The 23,513-nt window shown below is 47.3% G+C and overlaps 1 protein-coding gene across 3 annotated transcripts in view; it reads right to left on the bottom strand.

The window, feature by feature from the left end:
* Positions 1-6,438: 6,438 nt before the first annotated feature.
* The window catches only part of ZC3H18 (zinc finger CCCH-type containing 18), a 43,398-nt gene continuing 26,323 nt past the window's right edge, over positions 6,439-23,513 (bottom strand). For all 3 annotated transcript variants that reach the window (XM_021526935.4, XM_085589953.1, XM_085589952.1), the window contains 10 exons: positions 20,581-20,781; positions 18,697-18,822; positions 17,280-17,381; positions 15,043-15,186; positions 14,155-14,307; positions 11,992-12,146; positions 11,314-11,510; positions 9,993-10,089; positions 7,929-8,025; positions 6,439-6,815 (listed from right to left, as the gene is read on the bottom strand). In XM_021526935.4, the coding sequence (XP_021382610.1) occupies positions 6,617-6,815; positions 7,929-8,025; positions 9,993-10,089; positions 11,314-11,510; positions 11,992-12,146; positions 14,155-14,307; positions 15,043-15,186; positions 17,280-17,381; positions 18,697-18,822; positions 20,581-20,781 (1,471 nt within the window). In that variant the 3' untranslated portion in view covers positions 6,439-6,616. The remainder of the gene's footprint in view (positions 6,816-7,928; positions 8,026-9,992; positions 10,090-11,313; positions 11,511-11,991; positions 12,147-14,154; positions 14,308-15,042; positions 15,187-17,279; positions 17,382-18,696; positions 18,823-20,580; positions 20,782-23,513) is intronic.

Genomic DNA, 23,513 nt, shown 5'->3' with positions numbered 1-23,513 from the left:
ATCTAGTCATATTTTTATATGTATGTATCTATATAAATTTTTATTTTTATCTATATTTATCTATATCTATTTCTATTTTTATCTACATCTATCCATATCTATTTCTATTTTTATCTACATCTATCATCTCTCTATATATCTATATCTATCTGTATCTATATCTATCTATATCTATTTCCATCTACATATATCTATATATTTACATTTTTATCTGTATCTATCTATTTTTATTTGTATCTGTATTTATCTATATCTATTTCTATTTCTATCTATATATACAAATAATTTATCTATCTATATCTGTATCTATATCTATATCTATATCTATATCTATATCTATATCTATATCTATATCATCTATATCTATCTATATCTATATATCTATTTCTATCTGCACCTATCTATATTTTGATTTATATATATATATTCCATCCCTAAAAAATTAGCACACCCACATGCAAACTCAATATGCACACACACACACACGCAACATCTGCAGGCATAAACACACAGGAATATATAAAAATGAATAAACACAAACACACACACACAAAATATAAAAAAATATATAGTTATATAAAAATATATTTACATTTATATTTATAAAATATATATTTATTTGTAAATATAAATATGTTTGTATATGACTATGACTATGACTATGACTATGACTATGACTATGACTATGACTATGACTATGACTATAAATATAAATATAAATATAAATATAAATAAAATATAAGAATATAAATGCACTCAGAAAAAAAAAAAATAGAGAGAAAACCCCACACAAATGTACTGGCACTCACAAGGATTTCACACCCTTCACCCCAAAAAAGGTGTGCAGGAGAGATGCACACACACTGTGACACACACACAAATATACACCCATATGCACACAGAAAAAAAAAAAAGATATCTATCTATCTATCTATCTATCTATCTATCTATCTATCTATCTATCTATCTATCTATCTATCTATATCTATATAGATATAGATATAGATATAGATATAGATATAGATATAGATATAGATATAGATATAGATATAGATATATAGATACATAGTTATATAGATATAGAGACATGATATAGATATAGATAGAGATATAGATATAAATATAGATAGAGATAGAGATAGAGATAGAGATAGAGATAGAGATAGAGAGAGATATATATTTTTAATATATATTTTTATGTGTATGCAGAAACACAGAAAAACATTGATGCACACACAGAGGAGCTGTGCGTGCAGGGACAGCCTGTACCCACATAGAACACAGAATTTAATTTATATATTGATACATTCGGGATATACAGGCAGAGAGGGCCTGAACACACCTATGGACCCCCAGCCTAATGTATATTATACAATGTGTAATATATATTATATATATAATGTATGATATATATCATATATATAACATGTGGAATATAGAATGGTATATTAAATATAATATATAATAAAATCTACATAATATATACATAATACACACAATCTATAATAGGTATAATTTAATATACATTATAATATAATGTATGTTAAATTATACATTATATATTTTATATGTATAAAATATTTTAATTATATATATAAGATATAATTTTATATTTTTATATTTTTATATGTCTATATTTCTGTATTTCTATATTTATTTCTATATTTCTATATTTCTATATAAATAACATATATTTTAATATATATTTATATATTTCTATATGTTTATATATAAAAGTTATATATTATATATTATATACGTTTATGTGTATATTATATGTTGATATATATACACATATATGAGAATATATATTATTTTGTGTAAAAATACGATATGTTGTATGAATATAAAGCCCAGTACACATATATACATTTACCTGATATACGTGTTTTTTATATATTTTAAAATGATATATTTTTATATGTATGTATAGCTTAGTACACATATATGCATATAAATATATATTATATATTTATTTATACAGGTACATATGTTTATATATAGTTTAATAGCTATTTATATAGTTTATATTTATGTAAAACATATGTATATATTTATATCCATATCTATAGAGGAGAAGGAAATATCTGTGCAGGAGAAAACTCCTGCCTGTGTGTGAATGAAACATTAAATTTAGCATAAACAACCTCTGGGATTTAAAAAATAATGGAAAGGGAAAAAAAAAAGAAAATAAAAATATGTATAATATAAATAAATAAAAGTAAAGGTAAATTTAATAAACAAAATAAATTAGAAACAAATATAAATATATAATTATTTTTATGTATTTCTATATATTTAAATATATTTAAATATATAAAAATTATATATATTTATACTTAAATATATATACTTATATATATTTATACTTTATATAAAAATATTTTTATATAATATATATTTATACTTAAATATTTTTAAATGTAAGTATATAAAATAAAAATAACTATAAATAAGTAAATAAATATATAAAGGAATAGATAATTTAAAGACAAGCTAGATAAAGAAAAGGATAAAGAAATAGAGAGTATAATTACACATAGAAAATAGAATAAAATAGGAAATTAAAATTACAAATAAAAATAATATAAAATGGAATAGAAATAAGATGAAATGGAATATATATAAGAGAAAATGGAACATATATAGGATGAAATGGAATCTAGCTGGGTATTAAATGCAGCAATAAATAAAATTCTGTGTGTGTTGGGAGTGCACACACGGGACCAAAACCACACTGAGACATAGAGATAAAATGATATGGAAATGTATGAAAAATACATATAAATACACGTAAACACAGAGCACAGAGCAGCAGTGAACACTCACACAGCACTGACGTGGAAATAAAGATATATAAATATACATATAAATAGAGAAACGCACACACACACATCACTGACATGCAAATAAATATTAAAAAATATAAATAGAGATAAACACAGACAGACATAGCACTGACATGGAAATAAATATATATAAATACAGAAAAATACAGAAAAACACACACAGAACTCAGAGCAGCAGTACACACACATACAACACTGACATAGAAATAAATAGAGAAATATTATATATATATTTATATATTTTTATATATATATATATGTTATATATGTAATATATATTTATATAAATATATAAATATATAAATACATATAAATACAGATAAACACACACAAAACACTGACATAGAAATAAATATATAAATATAATATATATATTTTTATATAAAAATATATAAATACATATAAATACAGATAAACACACACAGACACAGCATTGACATGGAAATAAATATATAATAATATATAAATGCACACATGGAAACACGGCATGGACACGGGGGAACACACATGGAAACACGGTACGGACACGGGGAACACACAGAGCCCTGCACGGGGTGTGAGACACATAGGATACACACATGGAAAATACACACAGAAAATACACATAAAATACACATAAAATACACACACAGAAAATATACACACAGAAAATACACATAAAATACACAGAAAATACACATGCAGAAAATACACACACAGAAAATACACATAAAATACACACACAGAAAATACACACACAGAAAATACACAGAAAATACACACACACACAATACACACAAAATATACACACAGAAAATACACATAAAATACACACACAGAAAATACACATAAAATACACACACAGAGCCCTGCACAGGGTGTAACACATGTAGAATACACACACGGAAAATACACAGAAAATACACACAGAAAATACACGCATGGTGTGTAACACACATAAAATACACAGAGATGTGCAGAGGGTGTGTAACACACTCATTAAACACCCAGGGAACCCACACATCACACACACACACAGAACTATGCACAGGGTGTGTAACACACACACAAAATGCACACAGGGTGTGTAACACACTCATTAAACATCCAGAGAACCCCACACATGACAGGTAACACACACTCAGACCTATGCACACGGTGTGTAACACACATAAAATACACACAGAGTGTGTAACACACACATTAAACACTCAGAGAACCCCACACATGACAGGTAAAACACACACACACACACACACACACACACACACACACACACACACACATCGCACACACACAGAACTATGCACAGGGTGTGTAACACACACATAAAATACACAGTGTGTAACACACATAAAACACACACAGTGTGTAACACACTCATTAAACACCCAGAGAACCCCAGACATCACACACACACTCAGAGCTGTGCACAGTGTAAAACACACACATTAAACACACACAATGTGTAACACACACATTAAACACTCAGAGAACCCCACACATGACAGGTAACACATACACACACACACACACAGAACTGTGCATAAAATAACACATAAAATACACACACAGTGTGTAACACACACAATGTGTAACACACACATAAAACACGCACAATGTGTAACACACACATTAAACACCCAGAGAACCCCACACATGACAGGTAACACACACACACACACACAGAACTGTGCGCAGGGTGTGTAACACACACATAAAACACACACACAATGTGTAACACACTCATTAAACACACACAGTGTGTAACACACTCATTAAACACCCAGAGAACCCCACACATGACAGGTAACACACACACACACACAGAACTGTGCACAGGGTGTGTAACACACACATAAAACACACACACAATGTGTAACACACTCATTAAACACACACAGTGTGTAACACACTCATTAAACACCCAGAGAACCCCACACATGACAGGTAACACACACACACACACACACACACACACACACACAGAACTGTGCACAGGGTGTGTAACACACTCATTAAACACCCAGAGAACCTCCCCCCAACACCCCCCAGCCCCAAACCCCACGTTACCATCAGCCAGGTGTTGAGGCACCACGCCAAAATTTTGGTGGAGGGGGCAGGGAACGCGGCCGAATTTGGGGAGGGGAGGGCGGCGGAATTTGGGGAGGGGAGGGCGGCGGAATTTGGGGCAGAACGCTCCCAAACTGGAGGGGGACCCCGGGAAGCGCAGCCCCGGGGATGAGCGGCCGAGTGGCAGCGCCGCCGCCGCCGCCGCCTTTTATAGGGCCGGGCAGGTGATGTGCACACACCTGGAAACTCCAGCTCCAGGTTCCTTCCTCCTCCCCGCGGCCGCCACTTCCTTCTGCGCCGCTCCACGTGTGCCAGCCGGGAGCACGGCGCCTCGGAGCCCCGGGATTTGGGCAGGGAGGTGGGCAGGGGTGGCCCGGTGACACGGGCATCCCCCAGGCTGTGCCCCGTTGCGCCACCGGCGCCGTGAGATCACCATGGCATTCCCGGGCAGAAATCCCGAATTGGGCAACGCTGGGAAGGGCTCGAGGGTTGCCATCAGCCCTCCAGGATGGACCAGTGGCCTCCTCCCAGCAGCACCTGTGGGATACTGGTTTTGTGCTGGGGGTGAGGAGCGGGGCTGGAGGATGGGGAAATCCCGGAGGATGGGAAATGCCAGGGACCCCAAAAATTGTTCTCTGAGGTACCCCAGATGATGCCCCCCACTAACACTTCACACCGGTAGGATACTGGTTCCATACTGGGAACAAGCAGCCTGGGAAATCCATTGGGTTTTCCAGCACTGCTCCCCTAAATTAGGGGGATTTGTCCCTGATGCCAGGCAGGGCAGAGCCCCCCAAAAACACACACCAGTGGGACACTGGTGTCACACCGGGTGCTCCCCCAGGACACAGAGCAGCTTTTCCAGCTCCGCAGAGCTGCTCCTGCCCCAAAAACCCCCAAAATGAGGGGTACATATCCCCTCACCCCCCCACCAAGGCAAGGGAGGTGCAGACAAGAGCAGGAAAATTGGTTATCAAAATATTTTATTTCAGGGAGATCCCTCCAAAAAAAAAAAAAAAAAAAAAAGAAAAAAGAAAAAAAAAAGAAAAAAAAAAGAAGAAAAAAAAAAGCAACCTAAACAAAACAAAACAAAAAAAGGAAAACCAAAGGAAGAAGGACCCTCCTGGCAGACAGACACGCCCACAACACCTGCAGGGCTCCTGGGCAATCAACCAAACCGATCCCCTGCTCCAAAGAAACGCCAGGGCACTCCCGAGGGGACTGAGGCAGGAATATATATATATATATTTTTCCTGGGGGAGGAGGGTGCTGCCAGCAGTTCACAGCAGTTTTCGGCTCTCTCGGCACACGGGACTAGAACTGCATCGCTGAAGACACTCGACACACAGCAGGGCTAACTAGGAGAATACAACTCGAGGCTAGCAAAGAGGAGAGGGGGCACAGGAGGCTGGGAGCATCCCACGGGGCTGGAGTCTCTGTGCAGAACGGACACGGCCCCGGAGCCCTCCCGGAGCCGCTGGTCGCGGGCTTTTCCTGACTGGACAAAAACTTCCTTAATTTTCTTTGTGTTTGGTTGTGTGTGTGTGTGTGTGTGTGTGTGTGGGTGGGTGGGTGGGTTTGGTTTTTTTTTTTGTTTGTTTTTTTTCTTAAAAAGAACCGCGGCCAAAACGAAGACGAGGAACTGCAAAATCCCGAAGCGGCCGCTTTTGCCACTATTTATAAAAACATCACCAGTCACTCCGGGGCACGGCCCACTATACTTTTCCCGGGATTTTGGCCCGTTTGCGGGCGATGGCATCCTCCACTGCCTTCAGCTGCTTCAGGAGCTCCTCCCGCCGGGACAGGGTGCTGGACTTGCTGCCCTTGGCAGCCGCAGGGCCCGGCTCCGAGCCCTTGCCCGGCACGCTGGTGACTTTGCTGGAGCTCTTGGACTGAGGGGAGAGCTGGCGTTTCCTGCAGGGAGAGAGGGAGGAGCAGTGAGAGGGGATGGGAATGTCCCAGAGGATCTGAGGGAAGCTAAAAGTGCACTGAGCAACATTAAATCGTGGTTTTTAAGGTCCTTTCTCACATAAATTCCATCTTTTTCGTCTTTTCACTACCATGGGTTGCTCCATGGGCACTGCCAGGGATCCACAGCTTCTCTGAGCATCCTGTACTAGGGCCTCCCCACCCTCCCAGGGAAGGATTTCTCCCTAACTTCTGAGCTGAACTTAAGTACCAGGAAATGCCACATAGCTCAAGGAGCAGGTGGGAGAAAAGAGGTTGGGAGACAGGAGGAGGCCTTGAGTTGAAAACTGGCTTAAATGGTAAAACATAGCCATTCCATGGGGATTCCCAGGATTAAACTCAGTGCCAGCTCGTGGCTGCAGTGAGCAGCTCTGTGAGACCCAGAGGGGAGAGCAGCCCTGGAGCATCCCCTCAATCCCAAATCCTTCAGCCCCTTCCCTGTGATGTTTGCCCCCAGAGATCCTCGGAGAGAATCCACAACCCTCGAGCCCCCAGAGCCACACATCCAGTCCTGCCCTGGCACATTCCCAGCACTGCAGCAGGCACAGCCTGCCAGGAGCTTGGCTGAGTGGTCACCTGGCACCTGCACGGGAGGGTGCAGAGCCAGGGCTGTCACTGCTCTGTCCCAGGCAGGGGACACACCTGAATATGCCACAGCAGCAAGGGGAGCAGCTGAGGGGGTGCCAGGCTGGGAAAAGGGCAATCAGGCACTGGAGCCGGGTGCCAGGAGGAGCTGGGCAAGGAGGGGAAGGAGTTGCACTCTGCTGCTCATTAACACCGTGCTAATGAGCTGCAGAGGCACTGGCTGAGCTCACTCCTGACCCACTTGGCTCCTGGTGCTCCTGCTCTTCTCCCAGCTGGAATGGCCCAGCTGGAGGCTCTGCACGAAGCCCTGGCACCCCTGGCACCTCCCGGGCAGCTCCGCGTCCTTCCTCGTGCTGCGCTCCACGGCAGCTGGCACTGCCAGCCTGAGAGCCTGGCAGAGCCTGGCAGAACCTGGAGCGGGGCTGGAGCAGGAGCTGCAGGGCTCTGAGGCCCAGCAGAAGCAGCAGCACTCACCTGTCTGCCTGTGCAGGGGAAGGTTTTGGGTTCTGGCCCCGCTGCCGTTCCTGTTTGGGGGACGAGAGTCTCCCGGTCGCCTTCCTATCGCGAGAGCCTGGCGGGAGAGCACAAGGACATTCCTTCATTTTCCTGCCTGGCACCGGGGCACAGGGGAGCACCCCCTGCCTGCCCTCACCGACCACATCGTGCCAACAAAAAGCCAAGCCCAGCAGCAGCTGGAAAAGCCTCACTGAGTGCCCCCCACACCCCTGGGGGAGCAGAGAGGCCAGGCAGGGCTGTGCCCCGCAGTCACCTGCACACAGCACCTTCCACCAGCCCTCCTTCACCCTCCAGCTGCTGGAATGAGGCTCTTCCATGGCATTTTGATCCTGCAGAGCTGCTGGCTCTGCCCTGGCGGGTCTCGGGGTGTAGTGGCTGCAGCAGTGACAGGCGAGGGCAGCTCTGCTGCTTTCGGGGCAGCAGCACCCCCGTGTTTGCTCAGCACGGCTCAGCTGCCAGGCCCTGCCCCACAGAGCTGCCCTGGGCACTCAGGGCTGCTGGGGAGCGCCTGGGTTATCCCAGGAACAGAGAGGGGATTCCACCTGAAGGCAGCCTGCGGAGCTGCTGCTGCCCTGCAAAGGTGCCCTGTGTGTGCCAGGGCCTCCCTCTGCTCCTGAGGATGGACACTGGGACAGCCCCGGCCCACAGGAGCAGGTCACGGAGCAGGTGACACACTCAGCCACCACCACCGACCAGTTTGGTGCTGGGATGCCCAGGGGCTCAGTCCCAGCTCAGCCAAGGGCACCTTTGCCACTGGATTTGGGGCACTCCCCTGGATCCCTGCAAGTGCTCAAGGCCAGGCTGGATGGGGCTTGGAGCAACCTGGGCTACTGGAAGGTGTCCCTGGTCTTTCCAGCCCAAACCAATCTGTGCTTCTATGGTTTGCTCAAAACTTGCTTTTTAAGAAACAGCAGAGAATGACACCAAGGTCTCTCGAGGAAGCGAGCTGGCCTGGCCCTGTCACTGGTGTGTGAGGCAGATCCTGGTGAACTTCAACCTCGGGCAGGCCCTTGCAGGCTGCCCTTGCGGGACGTGAACCTTGCAGGTTATTAGCACAGATCTTCTGCTGGCTGGCACCCAGAGTCAACAAGATCCACCTACGGCTGAGCCACCAGGGAAAACAACATCACGTGGCGGCTCCGACGTCACCAGCTGCCACCTCTGGCTGCCAACACCCCCCCACACCCCCTCTGCCTCCTGGCAGCCACAGCAAAGGCTGGAGGGTGGCACTGAGGTCCCTGCCTGGGGCTGCCAGCTGGGTTTCCCGAGCTGGTCCTGCTACCGAGGCCCAGGAGAACACTTGGAAAGCCCAGGTCTTTCTAAACATCCAGGGCAGTTGTGTCACCCAGAGGTGGGGCAATCAGCTGGTGGCCCAGGCTGGCAGGGATTGATTTCATCCCTCCCTCCAGCCCAGCCTTTCGAAGCACCAGCCTGGCTGGCAGGAACAGCTCCCCCGGGAAAACTCCGGGATGCACGAAAGGAAACTCCTGTGACTCAGAATCCTGGAGTGGCTGAGGTTTGGAAATGATCTTCAGGATCATCCAATCTGACCTTTAGCCCAGCACCACCATGGCCACCACTACCCCTGTCCCCAAGTGTCACATCCACACGTTTTTGGAACGCTTCCAGGGATGGGGACTCCCTCCCTGACAGTCTGTTCCAATCCTTTCTGGGAAAAAAAAAATTCCTAATTTCCAACCTAAACCTGTTTTCCACAGCCACATCCATGGCCAGCAGCAGTGAGCAGGAGGCCCTGGGGTGGATGTGGAGGTGAGAACTCCGTGTCTTCAAAGCCAAGGGGTTATTTTTGTGGACAGGACTTACAGGGACACAGGGGAGTCACGCTGGGCACGATGTGCCCCGGGGACAGTGTGGCAAGGCTGGCACTGGCCTGCCCAGGGCCTCAGCTCTGCTGTGTTTTTGCAGCAGCATGGTGGCAATCCCACTCTGAGGTTTTGGGATGGCTGCAAAGGCTCTTTCCAGCTGTTGGAAAGCAGGAGCCCGGGCTGGAGGATGCCTCACCTCTGTCAGGTGACAGGTTGGCCCGTTTGGCTGGAGGAGAGGTTGGCCTCTCTTTGTCTGCTGGCTCGTATCTCTTCCTGCTTCCTTTGTCAGCTGCCTGCAATGGAATTAAAACAATGGAGCTGAGCAGCCACTTCCCTTTGGAGAGGGAAACAGGCACAGCCATTCCCTGGGACGTGCTGCCTGCCTCCTGCCAGCACCTTTCTCAATAAACTCTGCACTCACCAGTCCCAGCCATCCCTGAATCCACCTAATTCCCAACCACCAGGAGCCACAGCAACACCCCCCTGCACTGGACTGATTTCAGAATAGGAAGAGGCAAACAAGCAGCTTTTTGGGATGTTTTTCTTTGCCAGCAGCACCAAGGATAGCAGAACTGAAGGAGGCATGTGGAGCCGTGCCTTTTCCAGGCTGTCATGTGTCACTGCACACTCCTCCCTCCCGAGCAGCTTCCTGCCTCTGATAAAGCCTCACGTCAGAGCACAGGGAAGTAGAGAAATCTGCAGCCTCAGACTGCGCCGGGGAATTTGGGCTGGCAGAGCAAAATATCAAAACCAGGAACCTGCCCACGTGATGGGGCCAACACCCTGCCCCAGCAGCAAACCCCACGAGGCTCAACTCCCCCCCACGCGCTGCGGGTTGGGATCTGCGCCGAGGGCTCCGAACCGGGGCAGCGGGATCGGCGGGGAGGGAAGAGCCAGCTGGGCACCCCAGGGGCTCCCTGCCCCTTCCTTCTGCCCCTGGACTCTGTGCCAGGCTGCTCCCAGCCCGCTCCGGTGTGGCACAGGCAGCGCTCCCAGAGCAGCTCGCAGGGAAAGGCCCCGGCGCACGCGGCACCTTCGAGCAAGCAGGGAAGAGCCTGGAAGCTGCAGCAGGAATGTGCCCCAGGGAAGTTGCCAACACAGTCCCAAAGTGAAGCCACCACAGGGTGTGTGCTGCCAGACTGGTTCTGTGTGCTGCCCTCCGAGCCAGCCCCAGACCTTTCCTGGCTGAGCTCATCCCAACAGCGGAGCCTGGAGCTTCCGTCCTGAGCGGATCCATCCCCGTCCTGCTGGGATCCATCCCCCTCCTGACTGCATCCAAACCCCTCCTGACTGCATCCAAACCCCTCCTGCTGGGATCTATCCCCCTCCTGAGCGGATCCAAACCTCTCCTGACCAGATCCATCCCTTTTCTGCTGGGATCCAAACCCCTCCTGCCAGGATTCATCCCCCTCCTGAGCAGATCCAAACCCCTCCTGCCGGGATCCATCCCCCTCCTGACAGGATCCACCCCCCTCAGGCCCCCAGGAGAGGCAATCCCAGCCACCAGGGATCCCCACCTTGTTCAGGAGCGTCAGTTTGATCTCCTTGTGCCCGCTGAAGCCGCCCTGCTGCGCCTGGGGGGCCGAGGGCTGCTGGCCCTGGGGCACCTGCTGGGATTTGCTTCCCGGGGTGGGCTTGGCTGATTTCAGGAGCTGAGCAGGCACATCCCGTTTCCTCTTCTCCTCTTTAGCACTGTCTTCTTTTTTTGACTTTCCTGTTGAAAGCGGAGAGCACAAGTGGTCACTTGGGAATGATTCCTGTTGCCTGCTCTCCCTTTGGGCAGGAGGATGCTGCTCCAGGGATGGGAAAAGCCCAGAGCAGTTAACTCAGCTCGTGGACACGAGGTTAAGGGACTCAGGAAACCAGTATTTCCACAGAGAACAACGGAGAAGACAAAAAACAAAAGGCTTTTGCCATAGACTCTGCCACAGTCTGGAACGAGCAGAGGAAGAGCAAAGTGATACTGGAGTTGTCCAGATTTACATCACCTTCAAGGGTGAAGGAGAGGCAGGAAAAGGGATGAGACAACAAGAGGCACAGGGATGGAAGGATGTGGATGCAAATTTGCTCCACAGGACCTCTGCTCAAGGATTTTCCTGGATCCCACAGTAACCCCGGGGAAGGATCTCTGCTCCTCCCTTCTTCTCCAGAGACTCCCTGGAGGAATACAAGCCCAGCAAAGCAGGTGCCTGTACCTTTCTTCTGCTGGGCCGGGGTGGGGGAGCGGGAGCTGGCCGAGGACACGGGGCTGGCCAGGTCTGCGTACATGTCCTCGGAGTCGGCGCTGCGCACGGAGCTGCTGCTGGACGAGGCACTGGACACGGAGGAGACGCTGCTCACGCTCAGGGACCTGCCAAGAACCAACAGCTCGTCACACCCAGGAAGCCAACGAGGCCTTTTTGCATTTCCCTGCACGGCTGGGTGCTGGGAAGCTCGGCAGGGAATGGCACACAAAGGCTGTGCGTCCTGGGGTGCTGGTGGCGTGAAAAATCCCAAAGATGTGGGGTGCAGGCCTAGAAAGTAATGATATTTATAGCCAGGATTAAGGCAATGTGTAAACAGGTCACTGTTTGCCCAGGAAAACAGGGAGTGAAAGCAGGGAGTGCACACTGGCACATCCAGGTCAGTGTTACAGCTCAGGGCAAGGGTTCTCTGGCAGGGTTGCTGCTGCTGGCACACACTCACTGTCACGACTGATAACGACAGGGAGATGCCTCCAAGATGGAAATCTCCCAGCAGGGCCTATCCCAGGAAGTGTTAAAGCCAGGCTGGACAGGGTTGGAACAACCTGGTCTAGTGGAAGGTGGCAGAGAGTTGGGCTGGATGAGCTTTAAGCTCCTCTCCAAGCCAAACCATCCCACTCCATGAATATTCAGGCAGCCTCTCCCGCCTGCTCTGACCACACCAACCTGCTCTGCCAGCAAGGCCCAGGCTCCCTGGCTGGAAGCTGCACTGGGATGACTGAAGGGGCTGTGGCAGCTTCAGCACAGACCAACCCTCTGCAGCCTCTACCCCTGGCACCAGGAGCTGAGTTCTGAGAGGTCTCATGGATTGCTCCAATGGTGCCAGGATGAGCCAGGATCTCCTCCAGGCCACCAGGCTGGCCCAGCAAAGCTGCTGTGGGCACACAGTGCATTTCCTGTGCCTCCCCCTTCCCACAGGAGCAGCACAGGCAGCCCCAGTGTGCTCACGTTTCCCATCCATGCCCTGGTGCTCTCTGAAGCTCTTGCATCACCCCAGGCTGAGCTGATGAATGTGACAAGCACGGAGTAAACAAGCCGGGATTTCAGTAAAGTAACGCGGATGTTGAGCCTCGGAGTTCCAGAGTTCACAGATGGGAATTTGCAGCTGCTCAGAGCCAAATCCTGCTCCAGCCACTGGTTCTGCACCACAGGACTACTCTTACACCCATGTGCCAGGGAAGTGTTGGGTTTCAAGGCTCTGCCTGTGAGGATTCAGGGAATCCTCTGTGTGAAGAGATTAAAAAAACCTGAAGGAATGACTCAAGAGTGGTTTGTTTTTCTTTGCTGGAAGGAGTTTGTTGTTTACACATCCCAGAGACCAACAGTCTTGGAACTGTTCACTTGGGGCTAAACACAAAGGAACTGGACCTGCAACTTTGCCAGCAAAGGGAAAATATCATTAGCTGTGCCTTTTAGGGATTTTCTGACCTACCTTTCTTGACAGGCCAAGCATCTTCCCTAAGGACACACAGGAACCTGAGGTAGGAGAGGCTCAGGAGAGCCAAGCTCCATAGCCTGGAACTGTTCATTTGTAGTTTAATTAGGACGTGGGATCACCCTGGCCAGGAGGAATTGTTCTGGTCACCATTTAGGTTAAATGGGTACTTGGACACACGGGACAGGATTATTTCCTTGAATAAACCACAAGGGAAATATCAGGGAATCATGGAATGGTTTGGGCTGGAAGGGACCTTAAAGATCATCCAGTTCCAAGCCTAACACCTCTCAAAAGAGCAGGTTGATCCAAGTCCTGTCCAAACTGGCCTTGGACACTTCCAGGGATGGGGCAGCCACAGCTTCTCTGGGCAACTTGTGCCAGGGCCTGTCCACCCTCACAGGGAAGCATTTTTCCCAAATATCCCACAGAAATATCCCCTCTATCAGTTTAAGGCCATTATATCTTGTTCTATCACTTCATGCCTTCTCCATTACTGTATTCTCATCACAGTTCAGGACTTGGGATCTGTACCACAAACCCAACCTTGTCCCACCCCCAGGCACAGGCAGCTGGTGCTGCCGGAGCTACAGAGAGTTTCCACTGCAGGAAACCAAACCTGTGAACAACAGCCACAATCTCTGCTGTTAAATAAAGGTCACGAAGGCTCAGGGCTGTACCTGGATTTCCTTGAGCCAGAGGGAGAGTGGGAGGCCGAGGCAGAGGATGATCTGGAATGAGATCTGGAGAGGGACCGGGACAAGGACCTCGATCGGGAGCTGGACCCGCTGTAGCTGCTGGCACTGCCACTGATGCTGCCACTGATGGTCCTCCTGCAAGGCAGCAAGCACGCCCCCAAAATGAGAATTGAAATGGCAAAAAGAGTGGGGGGACCCCAAGAGAAAACCAGAGACTTGCTCAGCACCCTCTGACTGACGCCCAGCTGAGGGGTGACCAGCCCCCTCCACCACTTCTCCCAGTTTATGTGCTGGGAATGATGTTCTGTGTTGGGGAATATCCCTGGGAATGATGGTCTGTGTTGGGGAATATCCCTGGGAATGATGGTCTGTGTTGGGGAATATCCCTGGGAATGATGGTCTGTGTTGGGAAGTATCCCTGAGAATGATGCTCTGTGGTGGGGAAGATCCCTAGGAATGATGTTCTCTGGTGGGAATATCCTTGTGGTCAGTGTGGGTCAGCTGCTGACCCTCCACCACATCAGATCAAACAGATCTGGCACTAAACAGGTCCCTCATTTTCCTTTTTCCTCACCTCCACAAGCAGCAGCTCTCAAAAACGCCTTTTCCCCCACTCCCACCCTGATTTTGCCACGTTTCCTGTATTCCACCCCTCCATCCTCCTCCAGCCTCCACAGGCAGGAGCCACTCATGGCAATCCAGGACCATCCCAGCCCAGCTCTCTTCCCCTTCTCTCCCTGCCCCAGCAGATGGATTTCTCCCCAGACACTGGGACTCTGGGGATTTGCTGGATCTTCCAGGAGACAGAAACCTGGGATTTTCTGGATCTCCCAGGAGATCAAGCATCACTCCAGCCCCCACATCTCTCACCTCCTGGGTGGAGTCCTTGTCTGACGTTCCTTCCTCCTTGCCTCCCGATTATCCCCTGCCTTGGCTGGCTCCGGGGCCGCTGCTGCAATCTTTGTGAGTGGCTGAGGGACTGGCAGAGCAGTGAGTTTCTTCACAGATTTCTCCCTGGAAAAACGACAGTTTTCAGGTGTGTGATCCCAGGGGGTGGGCACAGAGCACAGACATCCTCAGAAACAATGTGCTCTGGTTCGTTGCTGTTTAATATTCTAGAGATTATGGAATCCTGGGATGGTTTGGGCTGGAAGGGACCTTAAAAATCATCCCATTCTTCTCCATTCCATGGGACACCTTCCACTATCCCAGGTTAACTCCAAACCCCATCCAACCTGGCTCTGATGTGATTCCCGAAGCTACAAACACTTGGCTGATTCACCAAAACACAAACACCATGGATTTCCCTAAAGGGATTCGTTCCTCACATGCTCAATCAATTAATCTTTTCAGAGACAAATTACTGTACAACAGCCAATTTTGGAGATATTTGACTTGTAAATTAACTCCTGAAGCAGACTGGGTTGAAATGTTGTTTCTCATCCATTTAATTCCATCATTTTTAACCCAGACACTTACACCTGCTTAAAATCTGCCAGACAAGCTTCAGGATGAAATATGCACAGTTAATGCAAAAACTCTCTTTTTAACTCCAGCACACAGACCAGGAGGGTGCAGAACAGCTTGTGTGTGTGCCTGGATCTGTCCCTTGGCTTGTGTTCCCTGTGGAAAACTGGATGGGAGCACCACTGTGTTATCCAACACCCACTGCAGGAGATGGGAATGCTCTGGCTCCTCAGGGCTGCCCCATTCGGGGCTCAGAGCTCTGCTCTGACAGCTGGACACTGCTCCAAGAATGAATCCTGAAATGCTTTGGGTTGGAAACACCTTGAAGATCACATCCCACCCCCTGCCATGGGCAGGGACACCTTCCCCTAGCCCAGGTTGCTCCAAGCCCTGTCCAACCTGGCCTTGGACACTGCCAGGGATCCAGGGCCTGCCCACCCTCCCAGGGAAAGATTTCTCCCTGATACCCCATCTAACCCTTTCCTCTGGCAGCGAGAAGCCATTCCCTGTGTCCTGTCCCTCCATCCCTTGTCCCCAGCCCCCTCAGGCCCTGGAGCATCCCAGCCAGGATTTCCCAGCCAGCAGCTGGGAGGAGGTGCTGTCTGCACACACACACTGCCAATTCCTCCTGCTGTGCTCAGCACCTGCAGTTACCCCTGCAGGACACAGGATTAAGCCCGTGGCACCTTGCCCAGGGACAATCACCCCTGTGCTGGGCCAGGCTGCCCTGGTGGCACCAAACCAGCCCTGCCAGCAGCACTGGGAGGGAGCAGAGAGCCTCGGAGGGCTGAGCCCCAAGTGGAGGGGGAAAAACCCCAAAAGACAGGATAATGAGGGACAAGAATTGTGGCAAAGGGGATTGTCCTAAATTCTGGAGAATTCAGGGGGATTCCCATGGTGTCATTTATTTGCAGGTCAGCTTAGAAGAGGTGACATCACTGAGGTGTTGTGTCACCCTCCAGCCTCCCCATAATTTGCCACTGCAGGGTTTGTGAAATAGCAATTTCAGGAATTTAAAAGAGCAGCAGGGCTGTCAGAATGTGCCAAACCCAGCTGCAGAGAGCTCCAGTCCTGTTTTCATCTGTCTCCAGTGTGAAAAGTTGACGAGGCTGAGCCATTCTTTATTCTGAGGATTAACCAAAGCCACAGCAGAGGAAAGAACCTAAACTTTCCCACAATTCCTATTACGTATATTTAGATTATACAAATATATCTGCACGCATGGAATGCTCCAGCAGTAAACCATGTGTTTAAACACTTGTATACAGGTAATATTTAGGGATACTTGTACAGTTTAACTTGGATTTAATAAATAAAAGTGTAATTATTTAATGAAATCTACCAAGCTAAAAACTCTTCAATAAAGCTTGTATTTGTCATCTTTCATTTCTTTCTTAAACTTAGTCAGGTTTAGAATCCCAGAATGGTTTGGATGGGAACAAAGATCCTGTTCCACTCCCTGCCATGGGACACCTCCCACTATCCCAGGTTGCTTCAAGCCCTGTCCAACCTTGGACACTTCCCTGACAGGAACAATTCCTTCCCAATATTCCATCTAATCCTGCATTCCTTCAGCTTCAGGCCCCTGAAGGTCAGAAGGGCTCATCTGGACCCCCATCCAGAGGAATTTGGATCCTTACCCTTTCCCAGGAGGTGGCAATAATTCCCCTTTAGCCTTGGCCAGTGGCTTGTGAGGAGATGGTGTTGGAGAAGGAGAGGGAGAAGATGAGAAGGACCTTGACCTGGAAAGGAAGGAGACATCACTCAGCTCTGGGATTGCAGGAGCTTTTCCTGGCTCTCAGGACATTCAGCCACCACTCCCCCCTCCCCAGGAACCTGTCCTGAGCTTCTCCTGGTTTTATATTTGAACTCTGTGCAACAAAACTTAACTTCTGCCACCAGCCAGTGGGAAAAGCAGGAAACAGAAAGAAAAATAGGATCAGCTAGAAGAGAGGCACTCCAGGTATTCCACAGCAATACCTGAGGCTGTCTCCATCCTCTCTATTGTCTCCTTAGGGAGAATAAACAAGAAAATAAGTAGGATTTTGAGTTTTAGGTTCATCATTTTATGCTCTGTAACTCCTAGAGCAGTTTACCCTTTAAACAGAAACAAAACCAAAAGAAACTTGGGAGAAAGACAAAAAATACAGCTCAAGCCAATATGGATCTGTAATTTCTGCAGCATTAAGTGGAGCATCCCAAAGGTGACAAGCAAGGGCAGGAGCTGTTTCCTGAGCCCCTGAGCACTGTTGGGGTGACTCAGCCCAGTGCCAAGGCTGGAAGTGCCTTTGTTACACCCCAGTGCCTCAGCAGCTGACTCCTGTGTGCCAGCTCCTCTGGGGACAGCTGGGCACAGGGTGTTCCTCACTCTGCCACCTCAGGGAGAGGCACCCAAGGGTGTCACCCACACTGGCACTCTCCTGCCTGGAGCATGGATGGATGGGGGAGCTCATTCTGCTTCCCAGATGGAATCAGCTCCCAGCTGAGCTTTTCCTAGGAGAAATCAGCCTCCAGAAGTGACAGAGTGTGTTCTGCCATCACCTGTGGGATCTGCTCTGGGTACCTGTGCGGCTTCAGCTCCTATCCAAGGAGCCAGTTCTCCTACTCTGGATATTCCAGACTTGGGAAACTGTCTGCAGGGGCAAGGAAGTTGCAGAGGAATAAATCTTAATCAGCATAGGACACAGGATTGCTACTTTGAAGTGTCAGGACTATCACAAGACACAACTGCTTTAATAAAGAAACGGGATTTGCCTCTTGAAACAGAAATCCCAGCGCCACAGAAAAGAGATGCTGCTGAACTTCTTCCAATCAGAAAATGCAAATGATGGGAATGTTAATCCACCACAGGCATGGGAAAGAGCCCAGCCACCACAGCACTGCACCCGTGGGTGGGAGCACTGGGGAGAGGAGGGGGTGGCTGACAGATCAACCACAGCCTCCCTTGCTCAGCGAAGGGCTGGCAATTTTAGGTTTATTTTAACAGAGCAAAAAGGAACTGTCAGGAAGCATTTGGAAACCATCCCAGCACTGCTCCCCAGTCCCAGGAGCCACTACCTGGACCTGCTGCCTGAGAAAGAGCTGTGCCTGGAGGAGCGACTGGAGTAGGAGCTGTAGGAGGAGGACCTGGAGCGCGAGCGTGAGGAGCCGGACCCAGAGTAGGTGGATGAACGAGAAGAGGACCTGGAAGAGAAATGTTAAAATTCAGAACTTCCTGAAAAACCCCCAAGGTTTTCTTTCCAAACATGTTGTGCTCCAAACCCCACCAGCCTTCTCCTCAGGGAACTGTCAGGATTTACATCCTCTCCTCAAATCCCCTTTTTTTTTAGGGAGGTTCCTGTTGTTGCCACTCTCTTTGCTCCCTTAAATAAGCCTCCCTTCTTTTAATTACTGATATTCCATCCTTTCTGGGAACTGCTTCCACGTATTTTGTGCCTTTTCACTGGACAATCCCCTGACAGATCACCTGACTGGGTGCAGTGATCCCAGCAGGAAAATCTGCTTCAGGAGGGCTCTGCCTTTTAGATGTCTATCTCCAATTTACCATGTTCCTCATTCCTCCTGGATACTTTTCCCCTCTTTCAGGAGCTTCAAGCACTTAAACGAAATTAATCCAGTTTGTGCCTCGAGCCTCTCAGATTCAGGGAGTTTCCTTCTGAAAGGTGGTTTTTATCTAAATTTACACCGTTGGTTTCCAAGCCCCATTCCAGCCCTCCAAGGCTCTATCAAACCTCCACAATCCCAGTTCTCCCAGTAGCATCAACCAGCTCTTACTGGAGTGAGCTCAACTCCTCCCTCCATCCATCCCAGAATGACCAGGACCTAATTTTTATAGTTCTTGCTGCTCCTATTGAGGTTTTCATCTAGATAAGCTGCTACCATGCAGACTGCATCCAGCTCCAATTCACTGGAAAAATGGCTTTTCCAAGGATTTGCCTTTTCCCGATCTCCAGCACAGTTCCCACAGCTCCCTGCCTGCTTTGGCTCCCATCTCACCATGTGTCCATGGGTGCTCCAGAGCAGCAAGTGCTGAACTGCTTTCCCAGACATAAAACCATGGAATGGTTGGGTTTGGAAGGCACCTTAAGGATCATCCAGCTCCACTGGGCAGGGACACCTCCCACTGTCCCTGTGGAGGACCCACAACCTCTCTGGACAACCTGTTCCCATCACCTCAACACCTTCCCTGGCCACGAGTGGGAATTGGAAAAACAGAAACTTCTACAGACACTGAAGGGTTTGATCTGCAGCCTTGGAAGAAGCTTGGATTGATGTAAAAATACAGCACACAGACATTAAGCAGAAAAATCATAAACTTGTATTTCTATAGTTGTAAGTAAGAATATGCTTTAACTAAGTGAGAAACTGTTGGTAAGATGGTGAAGGGTTAGAATGTGAGGGTGTTGCTGTATGGAATAAATTAAGAGTTTAGAAGTTATAATAGAAGTTATATAGTTATGATGTATAGCTATAATAGAATATATAGTAGAATATATAATAGAATATATACTTAGAATAGAATATGTGTGGATGTGAGTTAAAAGTCCATTAGATAAAAGTATCCACTGTGCAGTAGAAGTAAGTAACCAACAGACAGTTGCCACAAGGTTTATTTTGCTTTTCTGACCTATCACCTTTACTTAACTTCTGCTGCACTGTGGATACTTTTATAAGTTCTGCTCCATTTGCATATTGGAGCCAATTATGGGGTCCCATCCTGCTTGGTTTTCTCTCTCCGGCCCACGCTGTTTGTGCTCTTGGGGCAGAGATTTGGATCATTTGTCCTTGGAGCAGGGATTGTTTTGTCTCCCTGCTGTGTGCGGAGAGCTCAGCACGCTGCTGTGGAGCTCAGAGGCGCACTGCAAAGCGGCACAGAGGGTGAGAAACGGAAATGGAAATAGAAATGGAAAATCCAAACCCGAGGTGGTGGGCTGGCCTCACCTGGAGGAGCCGGAGGCGGAGGCCGAGGAGGCCGAGGTTTTGCGGCGCCGGCGCGCCCGGCTGGGGGACACGGACAGGCCCAGCTTCTTCTTGGGGGACTTGGACCGGCGCCACGGGTCCTTCCACTCGTCCGCACGCTTGGACGGGGCAGCGCCCAGCGCCGGCGCCTCCTTCTCCTTCTTCAGCGCCTCGGGCTGCCGGCTGCAACACAGGCACGGGTCAGCAGGGCTGGGCTGGGGAAGGGGCACGGGGGGGGAAAGGGCCCAGGAATGCTGGAACCGTAATAATATATAACGTTAGAATGGAACAGGTATTAGAATATACAAGAATAGTATATAATATTGTATGTAATATGTTGAGTCCTGTGACAGTACTATATATATATAGTATATATAATATAATATATATAATATATAATATTATATGTACTATATTATAAATATAGTATATATAATATATATTATATTACATTATATATAATATTATATTATATTACATTATATTATATTAAGTATATATATAATATATATAGTATATAGTATATATAATATGCATAGTATATAGTATATATAATATGTATATCATATATATTATACATATTATATATAGTATATATAATATACTATATATTATATATTTTACATATTCTATATACAATCTATAGAATATAATATAGTATACTATTTATATTCTATATACTATATATTTTTACATATTCTATATACTATACATAATATAATATATAATATAATATAATATATAATACATAATATATCACATATAATACATAATATATCACATATAATATATGATACATAATATATGTAATAAGTATAATATGTAATATATTTTACATAATAATATATAGCAATATATATTACAATATATAATAATATAATATATATTACTTTTTATATGCTATGTAATGATTAATATAATATATGATTATATTGTTGCAATATAATATATATTCTAATATAGATGCACTACAACATGAAATAACTCGCGTATCTGCACTAAGATTGAAGGAGTAAAAGGAAGTAAAAGGAGTGAACTTTGTTTTCGACCTCGCAATATACAGAATTCCAAAAGTGGCAGTGGATTGGAATCAGCTCCTGCCTGGTTCCAAACTCAGCTCCTGCCTGGTTCCAGGCTCAGCTCCTGGTGATTCCAAACTCAGCTCCTGCCTGGTTCCAAACTCAGCTCCTGCCTGGTTCCAGGCTCAGCTCCTGGTGATTCCAAACTCAGCTCCTGCCTGGTTCCAGGCTCAGCTCCTGGCCTCCAAGGACTGACACAAGCACAAGCGAAGGGAATGGCAAAGCTGCTCCTCCCCAGAGCAATAAATTGTCCTCCCCAGAAGAAGGAGCAGCTCCCTCCCCACCTGGCCACAAACCATGCTGCTTTACCCTGATTTTGTCCTCTGGGTGCTCAAACACCACCAAAGGAGGTGCCCAGCCAGGCTTCACTCTCCCCCTCCTCCCTTCCCTTTTTTCATTTCCCCTTTTTTGGTCCTCTGGGTTTCCCTTCTCCTCTCCAACCCTCTGAAAACAATTCAGGCCCAACTTTTCAGCACCTGCACCAGACACTTCCTTAAGTACTCCAGGATGAGTTTCTTGAGGCTGAGACTTTATTACCTCTCTTATCTCTGGGTGATTTAACCTGGAATTTTTCCTTGCCCTCGCTCTAACCTGCACTCAACTCCTCAATTACCTGCTTCTAATCTTCTCCCTGGGGTTTCAGGCAGAGTTTGTGAGGGATTAAAGCTTTCTGAAGCCTCTTGCACTCACCAAATTAGCAGGACAATGATGCATTTATTCCTTTCCTCAAACCAGTGAGTTCCCAGAGAATTTGGGGAAGGAAAGGCCCCTTTCCCCATGGGTTCAGCCAGTACCACCCCATTACTCACACCACTGAAGCAACCACTCCCCACAGGACTTCCTCTACCTTTTTGAGATAAAAAAGCCACCTTCAAGTTTTCTAATAATTCCAGGCACACTTCAACAAACCCCAGGATAATGAAAGCTCTTGGTCAGGAGCCTGTTCTTTGAAGACTTCACACCTCACAGAAGCCTCATCCCTTCCTTTCTGGCAGAGTTTCCTCATCCCCAGGACTGGGATGTGCTGACCTAAAAATCCAGGCTCTGACTATTTCCTAATCTCTGCTGATGTAAAAGCAATTTTACTCTTTGTCCCACAACTCCCTCGGAATATTCAGAGGAAAACCCCTCCTTTCATGTTCACCCTCCCACCAATCTCACTCCAGCTCCAGCAGAGGAGAATTGGATGCCTCCATCCCACACAGAAGTGCCCAGGAAGGGAGTCCCAGGCAGGGTCATGGCCCAGCTGCACACCCCAGCAGCCCCATTCCATCCTCCCCCTTTCCCAGCCCTGCTCCAGCACACACTGTTTAACTCAGAACAGGCTATCTGCAGTGCCCTGGTCAAGTTTTCCAAGTTACAGCCACAATTCCATGAGAATTTCATCTTGGAGGAGCACCACGACTTGGAATGTGTTATAACCTGGTAACATTCCATAGTCCAAGCTGGGCTCAAGGGCTCCTTCCAGCAGATGTTTTCAAATCCATTTGGAATTGCCAATTTCACCTCTGGAATATCCTCAAATCAACCAAGTGCAGAACAAGAAGGACAGGAAGATTGGGAAAAGCCTCCACACCTTGCATGAAGCAGCCGGATAAAGAGCAAGGAAAGGAGGAGAGAAAACCATGTGAGTGTCCCCATGGAAAATGCCCAATATATCCTGATCCAGTGTGCCTTCCCAGGGGATTGCAGTGAGCTCTGGGAGATGCAGGGGGGACATTCTGCTGGCACAGGCAGCTTTATCTAGGATAAAACCTCAAGAGAATGACAAATCTGGGAGGTTTAGGTTGGAGATCAGGGAAATGTTCTTCCCCCAGAGGGTGCTGGGCACTGCCC

The sequence above is a fragment of the Lonchura striata genome, chromosome 11 (genome assembly GCF_050655825.1).
Source record: "Lonchura striata isolate lonStrDom1 chromosome 11, ASM5065582v1, whole genome shotgun sequence".
NCBI lineage: Eukaryota > Metazoa > Chordata > Aves > Passeriformes > Estrildidae > Lonchura > Lonchura striata.
The sequence above is the reverse complement of the archived record's forward strand: the minus strand, read 5'-3'. Positions and strand labels throughout refer to the sequence as shown.